At 48.0% G+C, this 26725-nt stretch overlaps 1 protein-coding gene and 1 long non-coding RNA gene across 5 annotated transcripts in view; one reads left to right on the top strand and one right to left on the bottom strand.

The window, feature by feature from the left end:
- LOC135304578 (gamma-aminobutyric acid receptor subunit alpha-3-like) overlaps positions 1-26725 on the top strand; it is a 112230-nt gene that overhangs the window by 75405 nt on the left and 10100 nt on the right. For both annotated transcript variants that reach the window (XM_064427143.1, XM_064427145.1), the window contains 6 exons: positions 2247-2314; positions 5493-5713; positions 13489-13571; positions 17507-17650; positions 19071-19223; positions 21193-21404. In XM_064427143.1, the coding sequence (XP_064283213.1) occupies positions 2247-2314; positions 5493-5713; positions 13489-13571; positions 17507-17650; positions 19071-19223; positions 21193-21404 (881 nt within the window). The remainder of the gene's footprint in view (positions 1-2246; positions 2315-5492; positions 5714-13488; positions 13572-17506; positions 17651-19070; positions 19224-21192; positions 21405-26725) is intronic.
- LOC135304581 (uncharacterized) lies at positions 7036-8298 on the bottom strand. 3 transcript variants are annotated; one of them, XR_010365907.1, is made up of 3 exons: positions 8180-8298; positions 7914-8029; positions 7036-7824 (listed from the first exon to the last, which is right to left on the bottom strand). It is a non-coding gene; the product is annotated as an uncharacterized LOC135304581 (long non-coding RNA). The 3 variants fall into 3 exon arrangements; XR_010365906.1 differs by having other exon boundaries at positions 7036-7842; positions 7914-8032; positions 8180-8276; XR_010365905.1 differs by having other exon boundaries at positions 7914-8032; positions 8180-8276.

Below are 26725 nucleotides of genomic sequence, written 5' to 3'. Positions count from 1 at the left end.
TGAAATCCCTGCCTGCGTAGCAATGATTTAATTTCAGAAATCCCTCCGGATCCCAGCCAAATCCTGCCCTTAGGAGCACATATTAACAGGGAGGGTTCAGTCTGCTTTTGCCATGAGAGGTGCAAGAAGCTCATTTTTCTCAGGGCTGAGGGACATCACTGAGCCAGTGGTGAAGCCCCAGCTTGTCCCTTCTCTGGGTGCTGCATGGCCTTGCCAGGGGTAAATCTGCAGTCTGGAAATGGGGGATTCTTTTCAGACACGGATTGTAATTAGTTATTAATATTAATAAGTTATTAATAGATTATTGAAGTTTCCTAATGCCATTATCTTTGATTGGATTTACCAGTAGATTGAGGGGTCAGGAAGGGGTCTCTGGAGCTCTGTGTCAGCCAGGTTACAGCATGATGAGGACATAAAAGCTCATTTAAGGATTGCAGGATCATATCAAAAGGTGTCCAGAATGAATTCTGCCTTTTTGTCTTCTGCTGGCTTCCTGAATCCCTCCCCCTGTGCTTGGACCCTGCAGGGCACATTGGAAGCACAGACCCTTCCGTGAGCCCCCGTCCCTCTGAGCAGGGCACAGCTCATCCTGCACCTCCCAGGGGCTGCCTTCCCTGGCCATGGGTGCCCACAGCTCCTGATCTGCCATGCAGAGCTGCAGAATGGATGCCCAGGAGGGGAGGGCAGGGAGAGTTTTGTGTTTTCTCCAAGATGTAATGAGCTTTCTCTCGCTGCATGGGGTAGCAGAAGGAGCCGCGCACCACTAAATGTTCTCTGCTGTGTGCCTCATCTGGGGACTTGTTTGGAGGGAGGCTGAGAATACCCTGAGTGTTTCAGCCTCACAGAAGGGGCTCATTTTGTTTAGATTTCTGGGTGTTTCACAAAATGTACCACATACATATTTCTCTTTAACCTTCTTTTTAGCGCATCAAGATGAGATCAAGGGTTACTTATATAGCACAATAATATCAGCCATGGGCTGCATCAAAAGCTTCTCAGCCATAATAACTGAAGACATGTATACGTATATTTTAGCCATTAAGGAGAAAACCCTGCCAGAATGCATTATCTAATTTTGGGATGTAAAACTTTGAAGCACAAACCTAAGCTTCATAGTACTGCAAAATGACTCTCAGGGGACAGAAGGATTTCCATAACTAAATTAAACAATGGGCCGTCCAGGCTACTTGCAAGGCTGCTGCAATGGCCAAAATTGGGTCCTGTGCATAAAACATGAACTTTGCTTTGCAGCTTTAAATTGGTTCTTTCATTAGGAGAGCAGCTCCGAGCCAGCTAGTGCCACACAACAGCATGATCTATCCCTAAAGTGGGGAGGATTTATGGGAACTGAGTGCTGAACTCAAGGCAGCTCATCCATCATGTTTTGAGCACGACCCAGTGGGCAGAGCATAGGTCTGTAAATCTGGGAAATCGCTGTGCCTTGATTTCCCCGCAAAGCAGGGTGGCAGCAGAGGTGTCAATTAGGAAACACGCCAAAATCCACGGAAGCCAGGAAGGAGAGCTCTGTGCGCACGTGCTGCTGGCTGTGCTCAGCACTCCAGGTGATCTGAAGGCATGTGGTTTAAACTGTCCCTGGTTTTAGCAGCCGGGCAGGCAGTGGGGCCCTGTGGCTTTGCAGGGGCAGTGAAGCTGCTGCTCAGCATCCGTGAGGGAATCTCAGCCCGGGATGCAGGGGCTGCACGTGACGGGTGAGCAGAGGCAGCTTTGTGAGAGTGAGGCACTTAGGAGAACAGCAAGCACGATGGCAGTAAAAGGCAATCAGAATATTGATTCTTTTCACATACAGATAAGCCTGGAGCTGTAACAAACCCAGGGTTCCCTAAAACTGCTGGAACATCGCTAGGCTGTTTATCTGGCTGGGATACACAAAGGGATTTCGGATTAAAAAGGAGTCTCAAAGCATCAGGGCTTACCTCTGGGTTGAAAACATGTGGATCTGTAGCAGGGTGTGGATCATGCAGCCGCACAGACTCTGTAAATACGCATTGTGTGGGACAGATTTGTCCTCAGAGTAAGCGTGGGAAGCAGCAGAGCTGCACTGGAGATGAATGTGCCCAATTACCAGTGATAAAATCAGCCGTTGTTTGGGGCACAGAGCACGGTGCCGAGGGTTCAGCAGAGCAGGAATAAACACCATATAACAAACCTCAAAGCCTTGCCTGCACAAGGAAATTCACCTCTCTAATTGCTCTTTTTTGCTTTTCTTTTTTTTCTTTTTGTCCCAGACAGTGTAACTGAAGTCAAGACAGACATTTACGTGACGAGTTTCGGCCCTGTCTCGGACACAGACATGGTAGGTGTCTCACGGGGAGGGGTGGCTTCTCCTCAGCTGCTGTGGATGTGTCCCCCCCTCCTCCCAGGACAATATGGGCAAAAGTGACAAGAGCTGGTGGTATCTCAGTGCCAGGGTGGACAGGAGTTGTTTCCCAGGTGTGCTTGGGCTTTTGGAAACCAGTTGATAACTGGAGGAATGAAGGTGCTCCTTGGGAAGAGGGGAGGATGCCAGAATCTGATCTGGTTTGGTGGCAGTGTCAGAGACAATGATTCACCATCAAACCATCCTTAGTGCCTGAACTGAAGGGAGGCAAAAGAAAAAACAGAAAGAGCATGGACTGACTGCGCTATTTTGACATGTTCAGGGAAAATTATTAATGAAAAGGCCTGAGGTCTGAATTTAGGCTTGTATTCCCACGACAGTTTGTCTTCTAATTAAAACAGGACTGTGGAGCATAATTAATAGTGAGGTTTCTCAACAGCAGCTCGTATTCCACACGCACCCAGAGAAGGCTTGGCTGTGGGTGGTTGCCCAAGAGTTCCAGGGTGCCACGTGAGGACAGCTGTGCATTCAGGACTGAGCCCCTCCTGCATGCCCAGCCCCTGCAGTGCCCTGGTGCTGCCATAGCCCAGGCCAGTGGTGGGCAGTCCATGCCATGGAGGGAGCCCATTTTGGGGCAGGGAGCAGGTTGTGACTGGCTAGGCCAGGCTGGAGCAGTGTTCTGTGCCTCTCATAGCCCCTCCAGAGCTGCAAGGGTTGAATTTCCTGGGCTGGCATGGCCTGGACATCTCTCCAGCTGTCCCACAGCAACCCTGTGCTGGCAAGCAGAGGAGCTGGAGGAGAATAAAATCTCTGTGTTCCATGGAGTGGCTCACTCCATCACTCTAACCCATGCTGCTTTGGGAAGACCACTCCCTCCAGGGTAAGAAGTTAAGTTGATGTCAGTGTAATCAAGATTATGAACCTCATCTGAGTTCTCCTTCTCTCTCTCCTGCTTTCCTACCACAGCAGAGACCCATAATATATTCAGCAATCGTAGCCCTTGGGGAGTATCTGATAATTACTTCCAAGGTGGAGCATATTTGATTAAGGGAGTGTGTATAATGAACTGTGAAGAAAAAAATATGAGGTATTGAAAAGAGGAAGGTATTCTCTGCAATGTGATTTGACAAAATGAATATAAAATTAGGAAGACACTTAAGGAATAATAAATTATTTCCCCTCCGCGTGCTTTCGTTCCGTGTATTTTACAAATGCATAGCGAATGTGTTTTAGCTCTGCTGCTAAAAGTAAGGGAGAGAAACCCCATCTCCTCGGGAAAGGGGGAGAGCCTGCTCTGGGGCTTCCTTTCATCTCTGGGGCGGGGGAATCCCTCCTTCCTGCTGGCATCCTCCCGGTGCCACACTCCGCTCCCACGGCCGCTGCTCCGGCGCATCCCGGTGCTCGCAGAGCTGGAATTGTGGAATTGAGAGACAGGTAACGCTGCCCTGGGGAGAGGGAGAGCAGCTGCGGAGCGTGGAGGAGGAGGACGTGGAGACCTTTCCTCTGAGGTGCTCCAAGGGACTCCCAATCTCTCTTTTGATTTGGAGAGCAGAGCCTGGTCACGCCTGAGGCGCGCCCGGTCTTCGGGACTGAGCTCTTGCAACTTTGCCTCAGTCCCAGGGAAGTTATTCAAAAGAAAACAAAAATTGAAGGGGATTTATTTGTTTCGTGGATGGACTCTGAGGACAGAGTCAGTCTTGATGTTTTCAGTCACTTCTGTAGGCAGAGAAGAGCATAACTAAGTGTGCTCCTTGGAAGGGGTGAGTTGGGAATAATGCTTTTATGGAAAGAAGCATAGAAAAGAGGGGAAGATTCTGAACATGAATTCTCTTTTCTTCAGGAATGATTCCTGAGCATTAAAGAAGATAAGCAGGGCCTTGGAAGTCATTAAAAATGTTTTGCTTCTTTGTCTGGCACTTTTAAAATAGAAACAGGGAATGAGAGAGCCCTTCTCCTGATAAGGACTTCTCCCAAATGTCCCAGGACTGCACACGGGCTCATTTCTTTGGGAAGAAAAATTTTCTTATCCCAAGAAATAATGAATTAGTGATCATTTCCATGAAGGGGTAAAATACCTTGTACAGGGCAGAGCCCTTGAGAATGTAGAATTTCTCTTTCCTTCCCCAGCCAAGATCCAGAAGGTTCATATTTGAGCAGGGGTGTTTCCATGGCCAGGGAGCAGGGATGGATTTATTTACAGAGATGCCTCCATTCAGCTGCCATCTGCTGCAAAACCTGTAGGAATTTCTCTGTCCTATAGGAAAGTGATGCACAGCAGTTTTTAAGCGCTGCTGAGAAGTGCTGCAGGAAAGAAATCACTCACAATGCTAAGTTTGGTTGGTCCTGCAGCCTCCAGGAATGCGTAAATAAAGATTACGAGTCTGCAGCAGCAGGGGGAGTAAGCACAGTTGGGACAGAGAGGTTTTCCAAAGACCCCTCTGTCTCTAAAAGTGGTTTCTGAATCTGGATTCACTGAGTGAAGAGCTGGCTTGGCTGCAGGGTTTCAAAGAGGTGACTTCTAACTTCCCCAGCTGGAATTTGGCCTAGGAAATGGGTCTCTACACTGGTAGGAAGAAGGGGAGGAAAAAAAGAAAAAGAAAAGGGAAATAAAACAAGAAAAAGAACACAAAAGAAAGTCACAGGATCTTATAAGGCAAGTCTGTGAAGTCTTTGATTCAGTGATTTTCTAAAGTTGGCCTGGGGACCAAAATAACATTAAGACAATGTCATGCAAGTTTAGTTCTTTTTTTTTTTTTCTTGAGCAGATATATAATTACCAGCACCCTGGCCAGATTCCATCTCCAGGATTTTTATTTTTGCCTTCTAAAATACCTGTGTAGCTGCACATAATGGCCTTTCTCCCCTGAAACTGCTGCATAGAGGTGGAGGTGCAGCAGGGCTACCCCAGCTCTGGCTGCTGTAGGCTGAGCTGCAGCTTCCCTGCAGTGCTCAGGAACACTGACATGCACATTTTGACATCACAGATAAGTCATTATCCAAAATGTGCTGAATCCCATCTACCCTGCACTGCTGTTAACCCCTTCTGCTTGTTGCACCACACTTTGTGCCACCCAAGGTGTGCCAAAGCCCAGTTTGCTGCCGCCTCTTGAGCTGAGTAAAATACAACTTATTTTTCTCTCCTCTCTCCCCAAAGGAATACACCATTGATGTCTTTTTCCGACAATCCTGGAGAGATGAAAGGCTGAAGTTTGATGGTCCCATGAAAATCCTTCCCCTGAACAACCTGCTGGCCAGTAAGATCTGGACTCCTGACACTTTCTTCCACAACGGGAAGAAATCTGTTGCCCACAACATGACCACCCCCAACAAGCTGCTGCGCCTGGTGGACAACGGCACCCTCCTGTACACCATGAGGTGGGTCTGCCTCTCCTCCCAGGGAATCCCAGGTCCTTCTGCACATGCAGGCACCTCAGGGTGCCTCACAGCAGGGTTTCTGCAGGCTTGCACTAACTCTTGTTAGTAGACTTGAGTCCTACCCTGCTGCTTTCCATGCTCTCCTTGTTTCCTATCTGTGGATGGTCACTGATCCTCAGCTTGGACATTTTTACAGGTAGATTTTACCACATCATTCACATTGATTTTTTTGCTTTTATGTGCCAAGGTAGATGTGTTGGGATCTATAGTTTGTGAGGTTGATATGCCACCTGGCTTAATTTTCTTCCTGACCTGTGATGGGATATGAATCAGGTATTCAGTGTTGGTAGGGGAACATTAGGCTGGGAGAATTTGTTATTCTCCAGCAACTTGAGAAGAGATCTAAATTTGTTCAGCATGTTAGAGCAGAACCATTTCACACATCTAATGAGACCAAGCTTTCTTGTGACAACAATGGGGTTGTTTTTCCCACTTCGTGGAATTAAAAAAAATCCAAATCTATGTGGTTGATGCACATCATTAGGGAAAAAACCCAACAAACAGCTAATTAAAAACTGTGATTTGGAGAAGCCAGGGTTGCAGGAGTCGTAGGTTGTAAATGAAACAACAAGCTGTTGATAAATGCACAAGAAAGATATTGAGTTGGTTTTGGCAAGGTGTAAATCTTTGTTTTAAAAAATTATTTTCTCTGTCTTCATCTCCAAGCCAATCCTAACTAATAACAGGCTTCATTGTGGATTCTGTGTGCTGAGATGCTGCACTTTCACCTCTGTTTTTGAGGACCAGGCAGAATTTCATCTCTTCATAGTTAAACTGGCTGTGAATCTACACGGTGTCAGCAAGTTTTACAGCCTACATTGATAAACAATGCCTTGCTTTTGTGCAGCAGTTCTCAAATATGAGCTAATCCTGCCAGTGCCCTGGGGGTTTAGGTCTCCACACACCAGTGATCTCACATTAAGGCAGATGGGGTAAATGAAGGGAAAAGCCCAACTTGACTTAAGGGCTCTGTTCTGCTCCCAGCTCTCTGACCTGCAAGTAGACAACTCACACTCCCTGCACTTTGTATCATTGTCTGACTGTAAAGCATTACAGGAGCTGCTGGCATAAGGCAGAAAAAAAAAAAGACTCAATTTCAGAGCTTTTAAATCATTTCACTACTTCTTTATTCAGCAAACAGCCATTAGCTTCAGCAAGTTTTGTGTGACTAAAAAAGTATTGGATTTATTTTTCTATTCAGGGCTGGGCAGGTGCCAGGATGGCAGCAGCATCATGAGACTCTTGGGAATGAGCTTCTGGAAGAAAAGAGAGTCTTGGGATTTTTTAAAATAAACTCAAACCATCCTTCAGTTTAGCTTCAGTCTGCTGAAGAATTGGGGAATGAAGGCTCTCCTCTTACAGGTGCTCTTGTCCCCCTTAAATACCTCCCTAAGCCTTTGTCAGAGGTGAGGAGCCCACTCAGAGGCTGAGGGTTGGATATGAGACCTTTGTCATGTCTTTTATTGCACAAAGCTCTTGTGCACAGAGATCTTTTCTTTACCCAGTGAGTGAAGCCCACGGGAGGCTCTGGGCAGCACCTCCTGGAGCTGGGCATGTGGTCAGAGCTGCCCAGATGACCACAGCGTGCAGGACTCCTCTGGGATTGCAGTTAAACACATCCAGGATGGGATGTCTGCCCTGGAGCATCTGATGATTCCCTTTCTTCCTCTTGGTGCTGCTCAGGACCACCAGGGTCTTTTGTGAGTGGGGTGTCAGAAAGGAAGATGCAAGGGCACAGACTGCAGGGCCAGGACCAAGCCTCAGGCTCAGCCACCAAAATCTGTCTGGCTTTGCCACTCCAAACACTCCCACCTCAATTCCCCTGTCAAACACTGATGGTGGTATCACCCTCCCTTGTTAACTGCTTTGAAACCTCTCCCAGGGAGGGGCTGGAGGCAATCTTTTGTTTTCTGTCCCAGTGATGCCTTTGCTGTCTTCCCCACACCCAGGGACTGGCACGTGTGTCCTCAAAGGAAGGAGCAGGACCTTGAAACCAAACTCACACAGCTGGATTCCAGCAAAGTGCAAATACCAAAGGGGTGTCCTCCTCCCTGGGGAGAGAATTTGAGCTTCCACCAGATTTCCAGTGCCTGGCAGCACTGCCCAGGTGATCTCTTGCAGGCTCAGTCCAGATTGATACCTGGCCATGCAGTTTGACTCCTGAGAATGTCCTGCTCCTTTCCCTTAGCCAGGCAATATCCTTGAGGGATCAGCTCTGCTGATGTGCAATTAGAGCCACGTCTCTTGCTATTTGTCCTGCTGGGAAAGCCAACTTCTCTTAGTCAAGGCTTACAGTTATAGATGAACTTGCTCTGGTGGAACAGCAAGTCTGACACATGCATCCAGCAAAATTACACCTGTGTGACAATATTTATAGCTCCTGGAGAGAGCCTCTTTATCACTGACCAGAGCTCCCAGGAGCTGCACAGCAGCTGTAGCCGAGCATCCAGAGATTTCCTTCAGTCATGGCACATTCTCCTCATGGATCAGTGCAATGTCACAGTGCACAGCCCTGGCCACTGACAGGCCTTGGCACCTGGGCCACAAAACAACCTTTGTGACCTCTGCACTGAGCTGCATTTCTCTGCTCCCCAGGGTTACTGATCCCTCTGCATCCTCCCTGTTCCTCCAGCTGCCTCAGAGAGCACGGGGAGTGCAGTTTTCTTATGTAGCTCTGCCTCTGCAGTCTCTTCTTGCAGAGCTCCTGCACTGTCCAAGTAATTCACAAAAACCCAGCTATGGTCTCTAAACTCTGGTGTCAGACCTGAGTGCAACAACCTGGGAATTGTGCATGGATTTATTAAGGACGAGGCAAAAGTAGCCAGCCATCTCGGGGTGCACTCTGTCTCAGATTGCGTGGGGCACACAGATAATGCTCTGGTTCTCCCCAGCCTTGAAGCACAGAAAACCAGTGAAAGTTTAATGCTGTGCTGATGGGATTCAGCTTTGTGAATCAGGCTTTAAAAAGCTCTTCTGCTCTTAACAGGGCCTGTCAGAATGGCGTGTTGAGGCTTTGTGGTTATTGTCAGAGTGGTTCCCAGACAATATGTGCTCAAGTTATGCACTTGGAGGATGTTTTCTTTACCTGTCAGGCTGACACATTCGCTGCATGCCCAAAGGCTCTGCCTCAAGAGCTTGTGCTGCTGAAGACAACGTGCAGTCCTGGGAAGGAGGCTCTGTGATCCCTCAGGTGAGGCAGAGCAGGAGGGAAAGCTGAGCCCAGGACACATGCAGAACTAGAGGAACTGTGGAATCCCAGAGCAGATCCTCTACCTGGTGCTCCACACTCAGGGCTTTGGGCTCCCCACGCTGCCTTTTGAAATCACAGAGCTTTGCAGTGTCTCTCCCTCAGCAAAGACTTTTTGGGATGTCTTTACTGGCTGGGGGGTTTTTAGCCCCCAGGCAGGTTGTGATGGCTCCAGGCTTTGCAGCCCCCTCCCCACGATGGAGGACAGCCCAGCTCCAGCTCTGCTGGGCTGTATGGGCTGGCAGCTCTTTGTCTGTTCCCACACCAGGGCTGATCCCAGAAAACATCACAGACGGATCCAAGCAGAGCAGAGCTTGGCTGGCTGATAAAAACACAAGCAGGCAACAAGATGAGATTTGTTCCAACTTTTCCCTGCCAGAGCAGATCCAAAGACAAAAATGATCTGTTTTCCAGGCTTGGCTTTGTGCAGACAGGCTTTTTTTAAGGAAACTATCCCAGGAGGGAGAAATCTTCAGAGAACACCTTATCTCACTGCATTTCTGCCATCATGGGCTGAAATCTCCAGGGGCTGGGGGAGGATGGAAAGTGAAATCAGTGCTTCCAGATCCAGCACGAGGATCCTAGGAGCAATTTGGCTTTCAAGCTGAAACCCCTCAATTAAACCTAACCTAGATTCTCCCACAGCCTAAACCGTAAACACTGCTCGGCCTGACTGTGGTTATTAATGAACCTCCTGGAGAAGAAATCAGGACAAAACTCCAGCAGTATCCCTGGCATAAACAAAGCCAGCCCTGCCATGCAGGGTGCTGTCATGTTTTTGTAGCACTCACACACCGAGGGATTATTACATTTGCGTCCCAGAAACTGGGCTGAGATCCTGGCTCATCCTGCAGCTGCACGCAGGTAACGACAGGGGCTCTAATGACACATCAAAGGCTTTGCTAAGCTCCTGGTAACCATGAGAACGCAGCTGAAGAGGTTTGTTATCCCCTCAGCCCTGGCAGAGGTATGTTTAGCCTGATTCACGCTTCTTGCCATTGTGTTGGCGCAGTTCAAAGGACTTCCTGTGATTTTAAAAGACAAAAAACCCACAGTTTCTGTCCTGGATGTTCCACTTTCGGTGCCATTGTGCCAGCAAAGTGGAGAGAAAACACGAGGAGTTTGGGGTTTGGCTTCAAGACAGTTCTGCAGAAGTTGCTGCAGGTGCCTGGGACTGATGAGCCAAAGGCTACAACTGCTGGCTGATGTGATTTCTGGCAGCTTGGCTATTTTTTAGGTGCTCTTTAGGCTTTCTAAAGACTTTTCAAGGCTGCTGGGTGTGAATAGCCCATCAGAGCAATGAAGCAAAACGCAATGGCTCTCTGGCCATCAGCTCCTTGCACAGGATAAGGGGCAGAGATGAGAATTTCTGCAATAAACCCTTTCATCCAAATGCTGCAGAGGCTGTGGTAATTGTCTGGGAAGGGAGAGACATTCCTTGTGGTTTGGCATTTTGACATTTCGTGTGTTACCTGTGAACCTGCTGACCTGTGGCTGGCTGAAGCTGCTGAACCAGACTCATCTTGCTGGAATTATGCAACTTTCCATTTCTTTATTTAATTTCGGGAAACTTAAAAACTCCTTCAGTTGTAGGTGGAGAAGTGGCAGAGTAGGTTGCTTTTCCAGTGGTTTGTTGATGGATTTCTTGTTTTATTGCTTGCTGGCTCAGCTAATAAAATAGGTTTTAGATTTAAAATGCAACTGCTGCATTCCCACACATAGAGGGGGTCATCCAGCATCCATATAAAATTGTCTCCTTCCCTTGACATCACTTGCTCTTGTTGGCCATGGCCTGGAGAGGGCAGGAGAGTTTGAACAAGGCCAGTCTCTGCTGCTGTCCTGCTCCCCTCTGAGGCTCTTCCTGGCTGCTCTAAATGGCACAAACCCACCAGACACACAATCTGCAGTTCTTGGGGTCATTCAGCCTTATTCAGAGTGGCTGATGATCACAGCCAACACTTGCAGACAGTGCAGTGGAATGAAAAGACTTCCCTGGGTGTTTTGCAGGATGCATCAGAAGGAGGGCTCTGGTCAGAGATGAGGTCCTTTGGAAAAGCCAACTTTGGGAACTCCCAGCTAAGAGCCTTTTGAAATAATAAAGCAATGAGTGAAGCAGGTGAAAAAACAGGGAGGTAAAAAGGAAAATTCTGGTGTGGGCTGCTGAGGGAGACTGGGGAAATAGCTCAACATTTCCCTGACACAAGTGACAGTGACAAAATGAGAAGCAAAAAGTCCATTGCAGTTGGAAAAAGATTCAGAAAGAACTGAAGACTGAGATCTGTGAGAATATGCTTGACAAGCTTGCCAGCCAAGAGCTCCCCAAGTGGATTTTGAGCTGGCTGAAGAGAACATCACAAAAGAAACAGAACAGGAAGAGCAAGGCAGTCAAGTCCACACCAGGCTGCCAGGTTTTTATACCTGCTTCTTGAAATCCACATTGGAAAAGAGAGGCATCAGAGCAAATGAGCAATTTGTTCACAGTGGCCTTTGAGTGCCCTGGAGAAAATAATTACAGCACTGTGCTTGTAGGCTTGTGAAAATCCCTGCCAGTCTTCAGTGAGCCTTGACTGAAGTCTAAAGGTCAGGTCTTCTTCTCTTTCATGTAAAACAGGTGCATTCAGTGCACTGTGAAGGAGAGATCACCAAGTCAGACAGAGTGATTTGTCTCCAGAAGTTGCTTTGGGCACACAGTGGTTCTTGGCTTGGCTGGGAAAGCCAGGCTGGACCAGCTGTGAAGCAAGCAGGACAGGCAGCATCCCCTGCATCCCCTCTGGCAGGCTCTCACAGGACACAGGGTTTCCATGGGCAGGGGCTCAGGCAGGACTGGCACAGCCACTGCAGGCCAGGCCCTTGTCTCTGGGGCACTGAGCTGCCAGATATTCCCAAAGACTGGGACAACTGGGGGTTGGTGCCCTGCTCTGAGTGCTGCAGGGCCTCCAGAGAGTTTGGGGCACCCAGCTCTGCCCCACCAAAGCTATGGCAGCTCTCCTCCTCTGCTTCTTGATTTAACTCCTCTGCTCTCTCGTGGGTTGCCAGCTTTCCTGAGCCCTGTGGGTGCTGCAGGTGAGGCTGGAGGTGGCTCTGAAATCCCAGGGCTCCTTTCCTCACCTGGCAGAGCAGAGCTCAGAGGTGCTGGGGAGGTTCCAGTGCAGCAGCTGGGCAGGGTTTGCTGCCTTGTCCCTGTGTGTGGGTGTCCCTTCTCACTGCAGCTGTGCCACCCCTGCCACCTCACAGCCATTCTGCTTTGTTTCCTCCACAGGGGTTTTTTACAGCAATTTGTGAAGGGTTTGGTTTTGTCCACTGAATTTTTTTATGTCAAATTTTTTAAAATGTCCTTTTTTTTAATAGAAGCATTTAAGATTTGTCTGCCTAAAATAAATAACCTTTATTTTAATTTTATTTCCTAAAAAAAAGAAGTTATTATTTGCTTTTAGCAAACAAAACCCAAAGCCTTTATTTTTTCAGGATTTATTTTGCATTTGACTAAGCCTCAGTATTTTCTGTGAAGAATAACTTAGCTGAACATTTTTCTAGCCAAAGAAAAATATCTCAATAGAAGCTTCTCGACCTGAGTTTCCCACAAGCCACCATCAGTCATTGCAGTTGCCCTTTGCATCCACATGTTGCTCCTGCCATGGTTTGTTTGCTGTTTTGCTGAGCCATCAGAAGTGAGTCCTATTTTTTTTTTTTTTCCCCACAAATGGTTCCTTCAGAGAAGATTGTTTTAGACATCTCCTGGGAAGCTGTCTCTCCTGGCTGCCTCTCCCTGGCTGTACTCTTTGCAGTACTCCAGGAAGGAACACGAGCTCCCTTTTTTAGAGCCCTTTATCATGGATCCTTTTATGCCTGGCCCCATATTCTGCAGCACTCTGCTTTTATGGCTGTGCCTCCCTCACAAAGCTGCTTCCTGACGAGGCATCCTCCCGGGATTTGGGGGATTTGGGAAGCACAGGTTGTCCTGCACACCCCCAGACAGCCCCAGGATGTTCCAGTTCTTCACCTGCCTGCAGCATCCTCCGCAGTGGAGGGAGGAGCCAGGGGAGGTGGGATGAGGTGTCCCACGTGGACAGGGGCTGTTGTGCCCTGGTGGCTTCATGGATCTGGACTTGGAACCATGTGTCAGCCCTCAGCTCCTTCCAGGGCACCAGGGCTGTTCCCTCTGCCTGCCAGCGTGGTCCCTGAGGTGTGCCCTGGCCCCAGGAGCTCTGAGCCAGCAGCACACAGCACTCCTGGGCTCTGGCAGATTTCCCACTGCTCTCAGTGGCTGAAGATGAACTCGGTCAATAGGGTTGAGTTTACACCATGGAAAAGCTGCCAGATGTGTGTCCTTCTGTCCTCCCCACAGCTGGGCACCTTCTGCCCCGAGGCTGGTGAGCACCTGCAGGCCCTTGCCAGTGCTGCTGGCTGCAGGAGGCTGTGGCAGAAGGGCCAGCCTGTCCCTGAGCAGCCCCTGTGCTTTGTCCTGCAGGCTGACCATCCACGCCGAGTGCCCCATGCACCTGGAGGACTTCCCCATGGACGTGCACGCCTGCCCCCTGAAATTTGGGAGCTGTAAGTACCCCCAGCAGCCCCTGCAAGGAGGGGCTACAGGGCTGAAGAGCACTCCTTTGTGTGGCTGGTGTCACACAGGATTTTAGTAACAGTAACATTCATTTTTGCTGATGATAATGTGACCAATTTTTATTTTTTTTTCTGGTGCCTTATACATGCAATTCATCATTGAGCAAGTCTGTGCTCAGTTCAGGCTTACAGGATGGGTTAGACACCTATGGTTTTGCTGTAAATTCATTTAGAAAGTAGCCATGTGGGAATTAGTCTCTTCTCCCAGGTAAAAAGTGACAGAATGAAAGGAAATTACCTCAAGGTATGTTTAGATTGGATATTACAAAAAATTTCTTCACTGTAAAGGTGGTTAGCTAAGGGAGGTGATGGAGTCATCATCCCTCAAAATGTTCAAAAAATGTGTGTTTTGGGCACCTGGGGACATGGGCTTAGCAGTGCTGGGTTAATGGTTGGACTTGATAATCTGAGAGGTCTTTTCTAACATTAATGATTCTATGATTACAAATCTGAGTTGTGCTTTTCCTTCATCACAAGGGGATGCTGAGAAGACAGATTTGGGCCAGCAGTGGTGTCCCACCCTGCCCCCTGAGCACCTGGTTCCTCTGGCTCCACGCTCCAGTGGAGCTCACAAACCCCCTGCCCCTCTTCAGTCTGCCAGGCAGGCTGCTCTCAAGTGAAAGGCTTGGGAGCTCTGGGAGTCTCAGCCCCAGCAGCCAAGGGTCCTGGTTCAGGGAGGATTTTCAGGCTGCTGGTGAGTTGAAAGCTGCTTCCAGACTCCCAGACTTGCAGCTGCTCAGCTGCTTGGGCTCCCTATAAAATTCCCTTATCTCTCCCATATGCAAGTTCAATTTCATTTGGTTTTGTTCCTAAAGTGAGTGGGAGCCAAACCCCAGGACCCTGGCTCACCCTGATGTGAAAATAAACATCCTAGTCTGGCTCTGCCTGGACCCTTTGCCAGGTCCAACAAACTGAGCACCACTTTTAGTCTGTATTTATGTTAGATGAGAGAGTTTCCCACCTGCAGCTAAAGAATGAGCCCACACCAGTAACCCCCAGAGAAACCCCAACCTTCCCAAAGCGACACTTCCTTCCTGTGGCCATTTGGGAACTAGCTGAGGACAAAGTTGAAAAGTTTGATTGGCAGGAGAGGAAATCGTATTTATCATGTGCATCTGCTCTTCTGCCTCATGACAAACTGTACCCATGAAAGTGGATTATTCAGAACTACTGAAATAAAGCTATTTCTTAGGCAGCACCTAATTAAATGTAGAACTCATTGCCACAAGACATCACTAAGGCCTTAGAGAAGGATGAATTATTAATGTTAATTGACCTTGTGAGGAGGGATATCAAATCTCATACCTCAGGCCTAAACTCTGGGATTATTACAAGACTTGCAGGAAGGCAGATTACTGCACATCTAATTGCTTATAATGTTTCTTGGTGAGGAAAAGAGATTAATGTGTGTATTTCTGCTGGAACACCCTTTGGGCTTATTTTTTTACTGATTTGACCTCTGAATGATGAGAGTTTTGAGACAAGGAGCTCAGAAAGCTGCCCCTGGTTAACATTAATGTGACTTTTTCTAAAGCACTCACAGAGCATCAGAGCTCACCTCTCCTGTGCTGGAGTGGGATTAAACCAGTGTTTTCACTAAAAAGCCATTGACAGCTGGAAGCTGCTCATTTTCAAGAAGCCTAAAGTGGGTCAGATTTGCAATTAGAAGGACAATGCCAGAGCCAGAGCCATGCTGCCCAAAGGATGCTGAGTTTGCCTCACAGCCCATCTTCTGCTGATCCCCACAAGTGACTCAGCAGTGGCTTTCTGTCCCTGGGCCACCCCAGCAGCCCCTGAGGGGGCAAGGCAGGGAATTTGCAGGAGAATTAAGGGCACCAGCCATTCCAGAGAGCTTCAGCTGCCCACCTGCATCATCCCTCGGGCCAAGTGCAGTGAGGGGATGGCTCTGCCTGTCCCCTGCTCCCTGAAGATAAATGTGCACTCAGAGAGCTGTTCCTAAGCCATCACAGGACACTGGAACAGCAGCTATCTGAGACAGGGGAGCAGGAGATGCTGCTGAATCTACCAGCTCCTCTAAATGTCCACGAGCTGTCCCTGTTTGGATTGGATTTTGCATTGCAAACGAGGCATTGAGCTGAACCAAAGCAGCTGCCTGGCATGAAACATGTTCCAAGCATCCATGCCATGCCTGTGTGACATCAGATACCCTTCTGTCCCAGGCAAGCAGATAGACAGACAGCTGAGTTACCAGGAATGATGGCAGTGAAACTGTGGGCAAGTTCCTTTGGGGCTGGGGGTGGCAGTGGCTGGACTGGGACTGTGGAGCAGGAGGTGTTGCCCCTCAGGTGGAGGAGCAGTGGCAGAGCTGCACAAAGCTCTGGAGGAGGATGGAGAGCTCCAGAAGCATGCGGAGGGCTGGAAGGAGGGGTTGGAAAAGCAGAGTGTTGCACATGGGGGGAGAGGTGCCAGCCTGCACCAGAAGAGCTTAGGCAGAGCTCTGGCCTGCTGAGAAACCTTGGCTGATCACCAAAACCTCTCCCAAGGCTTTGCACTGCCCCTGCTTAACGTGGAGCAGGTTTGCCCAAACCCACAGTGCAGCAATAACTGAGGTTGCTTTAGAAAGATCACAGAAATGTGGTTTTCTCAGGACACAATCTTCCACAGAGCAGGAGCTGAGATGTTTCTCCAGTAGATCTGACACATTGCTTGACCGGACCCCAGGAAAAGAATTCCTTCAGGTCTTCACCAGGAGAAGGTGGTGGGTAGAGATTAACTGAAGGCTTGGTTTAGTGAACTTGGTTCTTGCTTAAAAAGCTGGTGCAAACTTGGTATGGACAGGAATTCTGGGCATTATGGGGAGAAATAGATCCTAGCAGTCTGGAGAAACTCAATTTTTGGATAACCATAGGACTGGAAAAGCCAAAAGCACTCTTGAGAGGGGGACTGGCTGTGAGGACAGAGCAGGGGCTCAGCCACAAACACAGGGAAAATGTTGCAGACAGGTAGAGATATTATAAAAGAAAAGCCTTATAAAATATGGTTTAGGCCCTGCTACTCTAGCTAAGCTAGCAATAAGTTCCTATAACAAAAAATGATAAGAATGAAGGCAGTTAACACAACAACCTGTTCTAGTGAGAAAAATAAATTTGCACCTGCATAACCAATAAATCTGTCCCACGAGAATCAGTGAAGAAAATATGTAAACAATCAAAAAATAGAGAGATTTGATGGAAAGGTAAAATGCCAGTTATTAACCAACTAACTGAGTGACAAGAAAGCCACTAGCCAATTGGAGTTGAATACAAGGTCTGTAAAGACTATATAAAAATGAGTTATGAGAATAAAGAAGGGGCTTTTCCTGCATGAAGAAACTGAGTCTTGGCTGCTTATTAATGCAACAGGAAAATGCATTTAGGTGTGAGAGGACACCACCTCCAAATCTGAAAGCCTTGGAGAGGGTTGCCTTTGAGTGAGGGTAAAAACTTTTAATTTTTAACCTAAAATTTAGCCCCATTTGCACTCAGCTTTTGCTGCCAGCTGCTGCCAGCAGGACTTTCCCTGTCCCTGGCATGGCAGGGCTGTGCTGCCCTGCTGCCCCAGCATCCTGCTGGCCTGGATGTTGTCCCTGTTGGAGGCAGCCCTTGCAGAGTCAGCAATCACAGGCACAGCCTGTCTCTCAGTGACAGAGCCCTGCCCCTCTGCAGCTCCCTTCCAAAAAGCCCAGCTCGCTCCTGCTCCTTTGATTTAACAGTTGTTGATCTGCCTTGGTCTCTGGCCATGCTTGGCTGTGCTCAGCCATGTGGCTCTGAGAGATGCACAGCAAAGATTCATTTGGCTACAGGCTAATTTTGGTATATTTTAGGTCAGGCAGAAGCACAGCCCTCCTTCTTCTCCCTCCTCTGCAGATGCCTACACAAAGACAGAGGTGATCTACACCTGGACCCTGGGGAAGGATAAATCTGTGGAAGTAGCCAAGGGTGGATCTCGCCTGAACCAGTATGACCTGCTGGGCCACGTGGTTGGGACAGAGATGGTTCGATCCAGCACAGGTATTGTGGGACCACCATGGGCTGAGCTCCTCCTGGCACGAGATGGGCTTGGAATGCCACGGTTTGGGAATCATTATAGAGGCAGTCCAGGAGCACAGCACTTCCTAAGCCAGGAGGATACGGCTGGTGACATCTTCAGCAGTCACCAAGAGGCATAAAGAAGTTGTTTTTTCAGTGGTTTCCACTGAAAGAGTCTTATTGCCCACAGTCTTTAGGAGAACTGATCTCAAGCATCTAAAAATGATCTGCTGTGTGGAAAATTTGCCCCACGTTGTCCAGCTGGTTTGTGGTGCTGAGGGCTCATTTGTCTTGGATTCCTTTCCAGCCCCTCAGGAAAGCACTGCAGGCAGGGGAGGCGAAGGCAACATAATGTTCAGTGTGGTTTTCACTGCATCTGCTTGCACAAATATTATCATAACTAATAGAGGATTATCCCAAACAAATGTTTCCTCTGATTAATGACCAATATTAATCATCTTTCTCTCCCATCTGCTGCTCCTCCCTTCCCCTCTGAATCCAGGTACTGATAGCTTCTGTTACCTCATGTGTGTCTCTCATAATTCTTCTTTTTTGCCTTTTATTTTTCCCTCTGTATGCACCAGTAGTTCTCTCATTTGAGGATATTTCCTCTCTGGTGCACTTGATTTTAATAGTGTCTGTCTGTAACAACTCATTTCACCTCCCTTGGGGAAATGTGGGGAGCCCAGGGAACTAAATGTCATAGTATCTGGCCCATCTCTCTACTTACATTGTAGTAAAATGTACAGATGAATAACCTGGAGTGGTGAGAAAGCTGCTAAAGGCTCCTGTGTGTAATGATTTAGCAGAGCCACGCTCACAACATAAAGGCACAGAAAGAAAATACCCAAAGCTTTGGGGGGAGGAAGAGGATGTTGAGGGAAAATAGGAACAGCTTCCTCTTCAGTTCACAGGTGGGACCTTTAACAACAGAACTTGCCTGGATTTTTGAGATGGTTTCAGTGAGGGAAGGTGGGATAATTTCAGGATTGTCAGAGAAAATAAAATCCCGTGCCCTGCAATCCTATTAAAGCACTGTTAGGGTGTCTCCAGGCTTAAGGGATTTTACCCACAGCGTGGCTCCCTGGGATGGGAGCAGGGTCAGGAGAGACCCCAGGGCTCCTTGTGCCTGGGGCAAAACAGTGAAAGATTTTATTGCCCACTTGTTAACACTGGCTTGCCTTTGTCCCATACCCGTTTTGTAGCCAATTAAAGACCCAGAGAAGTGTTTTGAAAGCACAGCTGTGATGTGAGAGCCCCCTGGGCTGTGCTGGGCACACAGCTGGCACGTGTGTGTGCCTGCTGCACCCCTCCTTCCCTCCACAACCCCACTGAAAACCTGGGAGTTTGCCCAGGGTGGATTTCAGGAGTGGCCAGCATCCCTCCCTGGCTGTCTCTGCAGGGGAATACGTCGTCATGACCACGCACTTCCACCTCAAGAGGAAGATTGGCTACTTTGTGATCCAGACCTACCTGCCCTGCATCATGACTGTCATCCTGTCCCAGGTCTCCTTCTGGCTCAACAGGGAGTCCGTCCCTGCCCGCACGGTTTTTGGTGAGTCTGGGAGCACAGGGCTTCCTCTCAGCATGGGGAGCAAGGGAAATAGGAAGGGAGATACACTGGGCATCAGGGCTGCTCCGTGCCAGGCCCTGACCAGCATTTCTAAGCTGCTGGCCATTCCCCAGGATCGCTTTCAGTGTCTTCCCAGTGAGCCTGCTCCCCACAAATCACTGCAAAAATACTCCTGGCCATGTCTCTGCTACAAGCCCAGCCATAAATATTAACAGTAATCAAGGTATTGATCATCTAATTATATGCATTTGGCTGTGTCTGCTTATCTGTGCTGGCTCTGGAGCAGAGCAGAGGATAGGGACACGGGGAGGCATTTAAAGCCCTACCTTTGAAATTGCTAATGTGCCCCTGGTCACAGCTCCACATAACAAGTTCCTGGGCTGAGGCAGCATAACTGCATGGTGAATATAGTGTTATTATTTCCTTCAGCTGCTTTCAGATCCTCTCACCCAAGCAAAGTGCCAGGCTGGCACTGCACGTATATTAATAGCTTTTACAAGCATTTAATAACAGAATTGCTTTGTGATTTCCTGTCAGGACCTTTAGTTCAGGATCTACACAGGCACACTCCCAGAGCAGGTGTGATGCTGCAGGATTGTATATCCTGGAAGTAACACTGCCCAGCAGATTCCATTTAACAGAGAGGATATTGGACAGAATATCCCAAGCAGGGAGGGGATATGTGATACCATATAAGATTCCCTCCTGTGCTATCCTGAGAATTGCAGTGAAATAAGTTTCCTCAAGCAGCAGCTCAGATTGAGCAGGCAAGAGCTGACTGAAAAATTAAAACCTACCTGTGTGACAAATGTCTTTGCTCCCAAATTGCCTTGCTTTCCTATTAAGAAAATAATGAGAACTCAAATTGTTTATTCCTTTTTTTCCCTGCCCCTCAGAAAGTATTGTCAACAATATTGAATTGAAACTCTCAAATTACCAGGAGTATGGCTTAAGGGAACTGAAAATTAGTCAATATTTTTATAATGTTTTTAATGCATTTTTAATTGAAAAGCACATTATTGGGGAAAATGGATGGTAATGGTTGCTTGCTTTAATGAAAAAAGCTTTAAAAGACATTTTGCAACAGATCATTTGTTTAAGATAAATCATTGTTACATTTATTCTGGCAGCTTGGGCTGCTGACAGCAGGACCCAGGATCCCAGGTGTCCATCCATGCAGGTGACAAGACAGTATTTCTGAAACCCTGAGAGCTGTGTTGGATGAGTGGCCAGTTTCTGATCCTCCCTGAGGTTCACGACCATCTAGCTGCTCTTTTCACTGTTATTTTATCAATTTTATTTTGTTGCAAAAGCAAATAGAGGCTCCTCCATGACATATTCTACACGAGCTGGGTGTAGCATCATGCAGTTTACCCTGCCAGCAGCTGAGGAATGCAGAGCAGGTGCTTCCCTGTGAGCCAGGACTCTTATGGAGAGCAGAGGTCTAGTCACTGGAGTTTGGGGAAGGTTATGAAAGTAATCTTCATCTTAATGAAGATGTTTGCCATTGATTGTACTCAAAACTGAACCAGAATAATTCCTGAGCAACCTGAGTTGGCCCTGATTTGAGCAGGGGTTGGACAAAGGTTGCCCAGAGCAGCTGTGGCTGCCCCATCCCTGGAAGTGATCAGGGCCAGGCCGGAGGGGACTTTGGGCAACCTGGGATAGTGAGAAGTGTCCCTGCTTTTGGCAGGGCTGGAACCAGCTGGTCTGTAAGGTCCTTTCCAGCCCAGGCCATCCTGTGATTTTATGGCTCCATGAACCTGACTTCCTGTTCAGTTATTCTGAGTTTCACTAAGGACTAGCTCTGGGTAAGCCTCCCTTAACTGCAGCAGGAATGTGGCTCAGGAGGGAGCAGTGAAGGGACTGGCAGCAGTTTTGAGAGAATCAGGTACAAGTGCACGATCTCCCCGCTGTGACCTCACCCCTGTGCCCTGCTGTGCCCCCGCAGGTGTCACCACGGTGCTCACCATGACCACACTAAGCATCAGCGCCAGAAACTCCTTACCCAAAGTGGCGTACGCGACGGCCATGGACTGGTTCATAGCCGTCTGTTATGCCTTTGTGTTTTCTGCGCTGATCGAGTTCGCCACCGTCAACTACTTCACCAAGCGCAGCTGGGCCTGGGATGGCAAGAAGGTGCTGGAGGCCCAGGAGATGAAGGTCAGCCAAGGCTGGGGGAGGGGGTGGGGAAGAAACGCTGCCCGAGGGAGCTGTGCCAGCACAGCAGTGGGTAACGTGCAGCCCCGCAGCACTCCAGGGGCTGGATGGTACTCACTGCCTGCCCAGCCCAGCTCCTGACTGCAGCGGTTCTTGAGGGCTGGGAGGAATGGCCTGGGGCTGGGAGGAATGGCCTGGGGCTGGTCAGTGTGCTTAGCTGGAGGGGAACACCCAGGCATGGCTGCTGGCTCTTCCCTCTGTCTCTGTATGGCTTTTTGCCAGGGGGAACATCCGTGCTTTGGGTTTGCTCTGCTGGTGGTTTTGTGTCTCCTTCCTCCCAAACCCCAATCCAACCCTCCCAAACCAATGAACCAACCCAACCCAGCCCTCCAACCCCATTCCTTGTTGCTAGCATGCCAGAAAACCCAAACATGCCGCAGGACACCCACTGAGCCCTGTCCCCTGGCCAGCTCTGACACTGGTGCCATTGCCCACAGCTGCCAGCAGCTGCTGCTCTGTGAGCTGGGCACAGAGGGTGGGTGGGAAGCCAGCAATCCCAAATGCCAACTGGCAGCAGATTAATGCCTGGCATCACCCACATTTCCCCCCCTCACTCGGGATCAGCCTCTCTGGCAGCTTCATCCTGACAGGCTCTGCCACCCCTGCTCGTGCCCCCCTCCCTCTGAACTGATTTAATCTTGGCTGCGCAGAGAAATCGCTTACTGTAGCATGCTGCTCCTTGTTTATATTTATTGAATCAATTTGAAAATCAGCTTTGTCCTTGTTCTTGGTTCTGGAGCCTTTATATTTTTCTCCTTTGCATTTTAATGTGTTGTTGGAAATTGTTGTGGGGCTGTATGTTAAACACCTGACAGAACTGCAGCAACTTTTGGGAAGACAACAGCCGTCATCTCTCTGGTGTGGAGGTCAAAGAAGGTGAACAGAGCCATCACTGGGTGTTGGATGCCTCTTTCTTGTCTTTCTTGGACTCTGTCTATCTGTTTGCTTTTGCAGCTGTGGTCTGAGCAACAGACTCATGGCAGAAAGCGTCCAGAGGGGGTCAGGTGATGGCCTTCCACTTCCACCATGAGCAGTGATGCTAACCTGGCCTCTAGAGATGAGAGAAGCCCTTCCTGAGTCATTGACATGAGTGAAGAGTCAGGACAGGTCCTCAAAGCCATGGTGTCCCTTTCAGGGATGGGCAAATCAGCACAAAGTCAGGATTCACTCAGCCTTGGGCAATTATGTGAACTGGGTGGAAAAAGCAGTAAAGGCTCGAAAGCTGCAGTTTATCTTAGAAGCAGCGTGTTCCTCAATTTATTCACTGACCCAGCACCACAAGACTAACAGTGCTGAAACAATAGGGTAAGAGCACGCAGAATGTTCCTGCACATGATAATCAAACAGGAAAACAAAACAGCACCAGGAGTGTTTCAGAGGGGGAGCTCTCCATGGCTTTACTGCAATTGGTATCAGCCTGGAGAATCAGGAAGGGCTCCAAATTTGAGGATGCTTTTTCAAGCTATCTCTGATCTATACTAAAGAAGCAGACTTACTCCCAGTCTCTGCAGCTCAAGAGAGCTCCCTGAAGAATGATGGGCTTTCAGGGAGCTTAGGAATATGATGTGTCAACATGTTTGCTTTTCATCTTTATTCCAACGAGTATTTCCAAGCAGAGAATTTGCTACGCAATGGAGGTGCCTCATTGGCTCAGTTTCAGCCTTTAATTAGCTCTTCTTGAAACAATTGACAAGACAGGTGGTTGAAACCACAAAAGGAAGAGGCAGAAGAGTAACTACTGGCATTTTAAAGTGTTTGTATCAAGGGTAAAACTGCCAGTGAGAAGCCCAGGCTGAGCCCTGGTCTCTGGAGATCCCTCTCCCCAGCCAAAAGCAATGTTCTTTATTGGTGTGATGGCAAGAATCCTCACTCCAGGTTTGATTGCGTGAGCAAGAAAAAAATCACTGTAGGCAGCAGCAATGCTTCCCATGCCACTTGGACAAAATCACTACCATGGAAAAGCTGCTGGTTGCTGACAGACACCCCCACTGTGTTTATTCTTTTTTTTTCCCTCCCCCTCAGCCAAACCATTGGTTTAGATGGGGAAATCTATGGTTTTTTCACATAGAATCTAAAATGTTGGGCTGATCTTGGTGAATTGCTGGTCTCTGCATCATAAAATCATGATGGTGTGCTGGCTGTAGCCACAGCTGGTTCTAGCTGGGAGCTACTCTGCACATTCTCTGCAGTTCTCCAGTTAAAAGCAGCAGATATCACCATAGATGTCACTAAAAATTTCCCTTTAGCCTGCACTCTGATAAGGTTTTACTTATGTTTTTTGGACCCAAAGATATTTTCCAAGCCTTTCCAACCTGCCATCAGTAATTGCTAATTGTAGCTGAAAAGTTTATTTTCTTTTTGTATGGTAGAGTGGCTGCAACCAGCCTAGAAGTGCAGATCAAATTGAAGAGAGGTATTTGGGTCCAAAGAGGAAAAGGAAAGGAAAGGAAAGGAAAGGAAAGGAAAGGAAAGGAAAGGAAAGGAAAGGAAAGGAAAGGAAAGGAAAGGAAAGGAAAGGAAAGGAAAGGAAAGGAAAGGAAAGGAAAGGAAAGGAAAGGAAAGGAAAGGAAAGGAAAGGAAAGGAAAGGAAAGGAAAGGAAAGGAAAGGAAAGGAAAGGAAAGGTGACTTAAAAACAAAACATCATCAGGAGGAAGGTGTGAGATGGCAGAGAGGTGTGAGATGAGTGAGAAGCCAAAGAGATTGAAAGATGAGTGGGTTCAGTAGCCAGCAAAGCTCCTGACCTCCATCATCCTCAAAATACCTTGTAAAAAGCATCCACTTCAGGACAGAAGGGCTGTGTCTGGACAGAGAGATCATCCACCATCCCAGCCACAAGAATGACCACCTCAAGGTAATTTTTTGAGTGGCTGTGACAGTGAGGATCCAAAGAGAGAAGAAGGAGCGGTGACTTTGCTGCTGGGAAACTGCAAGGATGACATTTACCAGTGAGTTTACCACAAAAAGTGTTGTCTGTTCCTCAGGATGGAAGATGCTTTGGATTCTTGGAAAATACTTAAAGCCACTTCTGCCTGCAGTGCCATGTCTGTGCATCTGATCTAGCTCTGTATCTGTGCCTGAATGGCATTACCCTGAAATTCTGAGTGTCAGGAAACAACAAAACCAGCACAAGTATCTGCAGCCAGATACATAAAAGCAGAACATGCTTTGGATAGAGAATAATCCTGGATCTTTATTTTTGTCATAAGACAATAGTTCTTCAGTGCATGGTGAGGTTAGGTCTGGGCTTTTAATGTACTTTTTACCAAGAAAAACATGCATGAGGTGCCTTTTCTACTGGCTGGAGAAACCTGGCTTTTTGTGCAACCCACTCAATTCTCCACCTTGCCCTTTGATCCAGCTCCATTGGGAAGTATTTTTCTTTTCCCTTTCTTTCTTTCCACTTGTGGCCTCTTTGTTCCAATCCTGGAGGAACTAGAACCACCCTTGACAGGCCACCATTTTCAACCAGGTTGAAGTCTTCAGGGCTCAGGATGGTTCAGACCCTTCTCTTTTTTGTCTGCCTCACTGTGGTCAATGATTTTGCTGGGATATTCCCTGCTGGTCGTGCTCTGCAGCCCATGTGTCCTTTGTTCTTTGTACTTGCAATCTCCATGATTTCCATGAGGATCCCAGAGGTCTTTTCCAACCTAATGGATTCTGTGATAACACTGCCAGTGATTAATGTCCTCAGCACCTTCAGCACAGTCCATCAATCATTCTTCAGCAGCATTTCCCCCTTGTTTCTCTCATCACTGTGTGGTGTGTTGGGCTGATCATTTAATCCATCCAACCTCTTTGTCTGGTGATCCAGGGAGCCTAAGATCACTGGGACCAGTCCCATATAATCTGAATTATCAAGTCTGGGACAGGCTGCAGGAGGAATTTTGGTTTGGTGTGGGGAAGGAGTGATACAACAACAACTGCAACAGCAACTGCAGCTGCTGGGCTTTGAGTTATAGGATACAGGTATGTCAGAGACTGGAGCTGCTTGGGGGTCACTAAAGTGACTTTTCTCTAGAATGACAAATGGCAAATACTTGGATTTCCTGAGTTCTGCAGACACTGGTGACTTTCAGAGTTGCCTGTCAGAGGCATAGTGCTTCCAATCCAAATTTTCTCCTGCCAAGGAGCAGGAACAGAGAACTAAATCTCAAGCAAATCATAGACAGAAGCAGTAGTTCCCATAATTTAGGTGTTCTGTTGTTAGTTCCTCATCAGAGAAGCTCGAAGACAAGAATATTTAGCAAAAAATACTATTATTTTCCAGTGTGTGTGTTGTTGAACAACTTGTCAGACTGCACTATCTAGGGAACAGATTTATCTCTACACCACATTCTACAGCTTTCCCCTCAGGAGACCAGCACAAGGACATCTCTGTGCAGCAATTCAGCCTCCCTGGGCCCCAACGGCGCCATAAGTGCAGGAATTGCTTTGCAAAATAGATGTTTTAAATAGGACAAGTTTTCACAGCAAATGTGGGGGTTCCTCCTGTTTAATCCACTCTGTCCTTCTGTTTTAGGAGGATGTGGAATTCCTCACAGATAAAGGTGCAGGGTGAAGGCTGGGAGCTACTTTGCAGCTGACAGCAACAAGCACATTTTGCTTTGTTTGAGTGTCAAAACCTTGCCTGAAAAACTTGTTTATAAAGCCCAGCAACCAGGCTGAACCATTTCTCTGACACCTCAGAGGCAGAACAATGGAGAGCACATGCTTGCCCCCAGTGGGTGGGCACTGTGGGTGTTCTGGGTGCCCCCAGCTCTGCCAGGGTGAGAACTCCATGGGCAGCTGGAAAAGGCCCTGGCTGAAGGTTCCCAAGCCTTTGCTCTGCCTGAACATCCTGATCTGAGGTCCAGGGGAGCCCAAATAAATGCTTGGGGTCTCTGGATCACACTATTGGGAGCAGCAGCTCGCTGTCCCCACCCACAGCACCCAGATTTGCCTGACTTTACTGCATTTCAGCTGTTTTCATACGGATCCACTTTCCAAACTCTGGGGCAGGAAAGCTGTCCAGGTTGAAATTGTCATGTCACTGGTATTCATCTTATTCCTCTAATGAATAACATGGCTGATTAATACTAAGGTAATCACAGTGCACTGCCAATCACTGTGAACAACATTCTGTTTTTCATTTCATTACTGATTTTTAATTATTTTATTGCCTCCTGTAGCTGTGTTAATAAGTAATCATACTTAAGCATATTTAAGTGTTCTAATAGGCAAAGCATCTTTAGCCCTTTACTTGCTTTTTTGTCAGTTCTTTAGC

The sequence above is a fragment of the Passer domesticus genome, chromosome 7, assembly GCF_036417665.1.
Source record: "Passer domesticus isolate bPasDom1 chromosome 7, bPasDom1.hap1, whole genome shotgun sequence".
Lineage (NCBI taxonomy): Eukaryota > Metazoa > Chordata > Aves > Passeriformes > Passeridae > Passer > Passer domesticus.
This window is presented reverse-complemented; position numbering and strand designations above follow the sequence as displayed.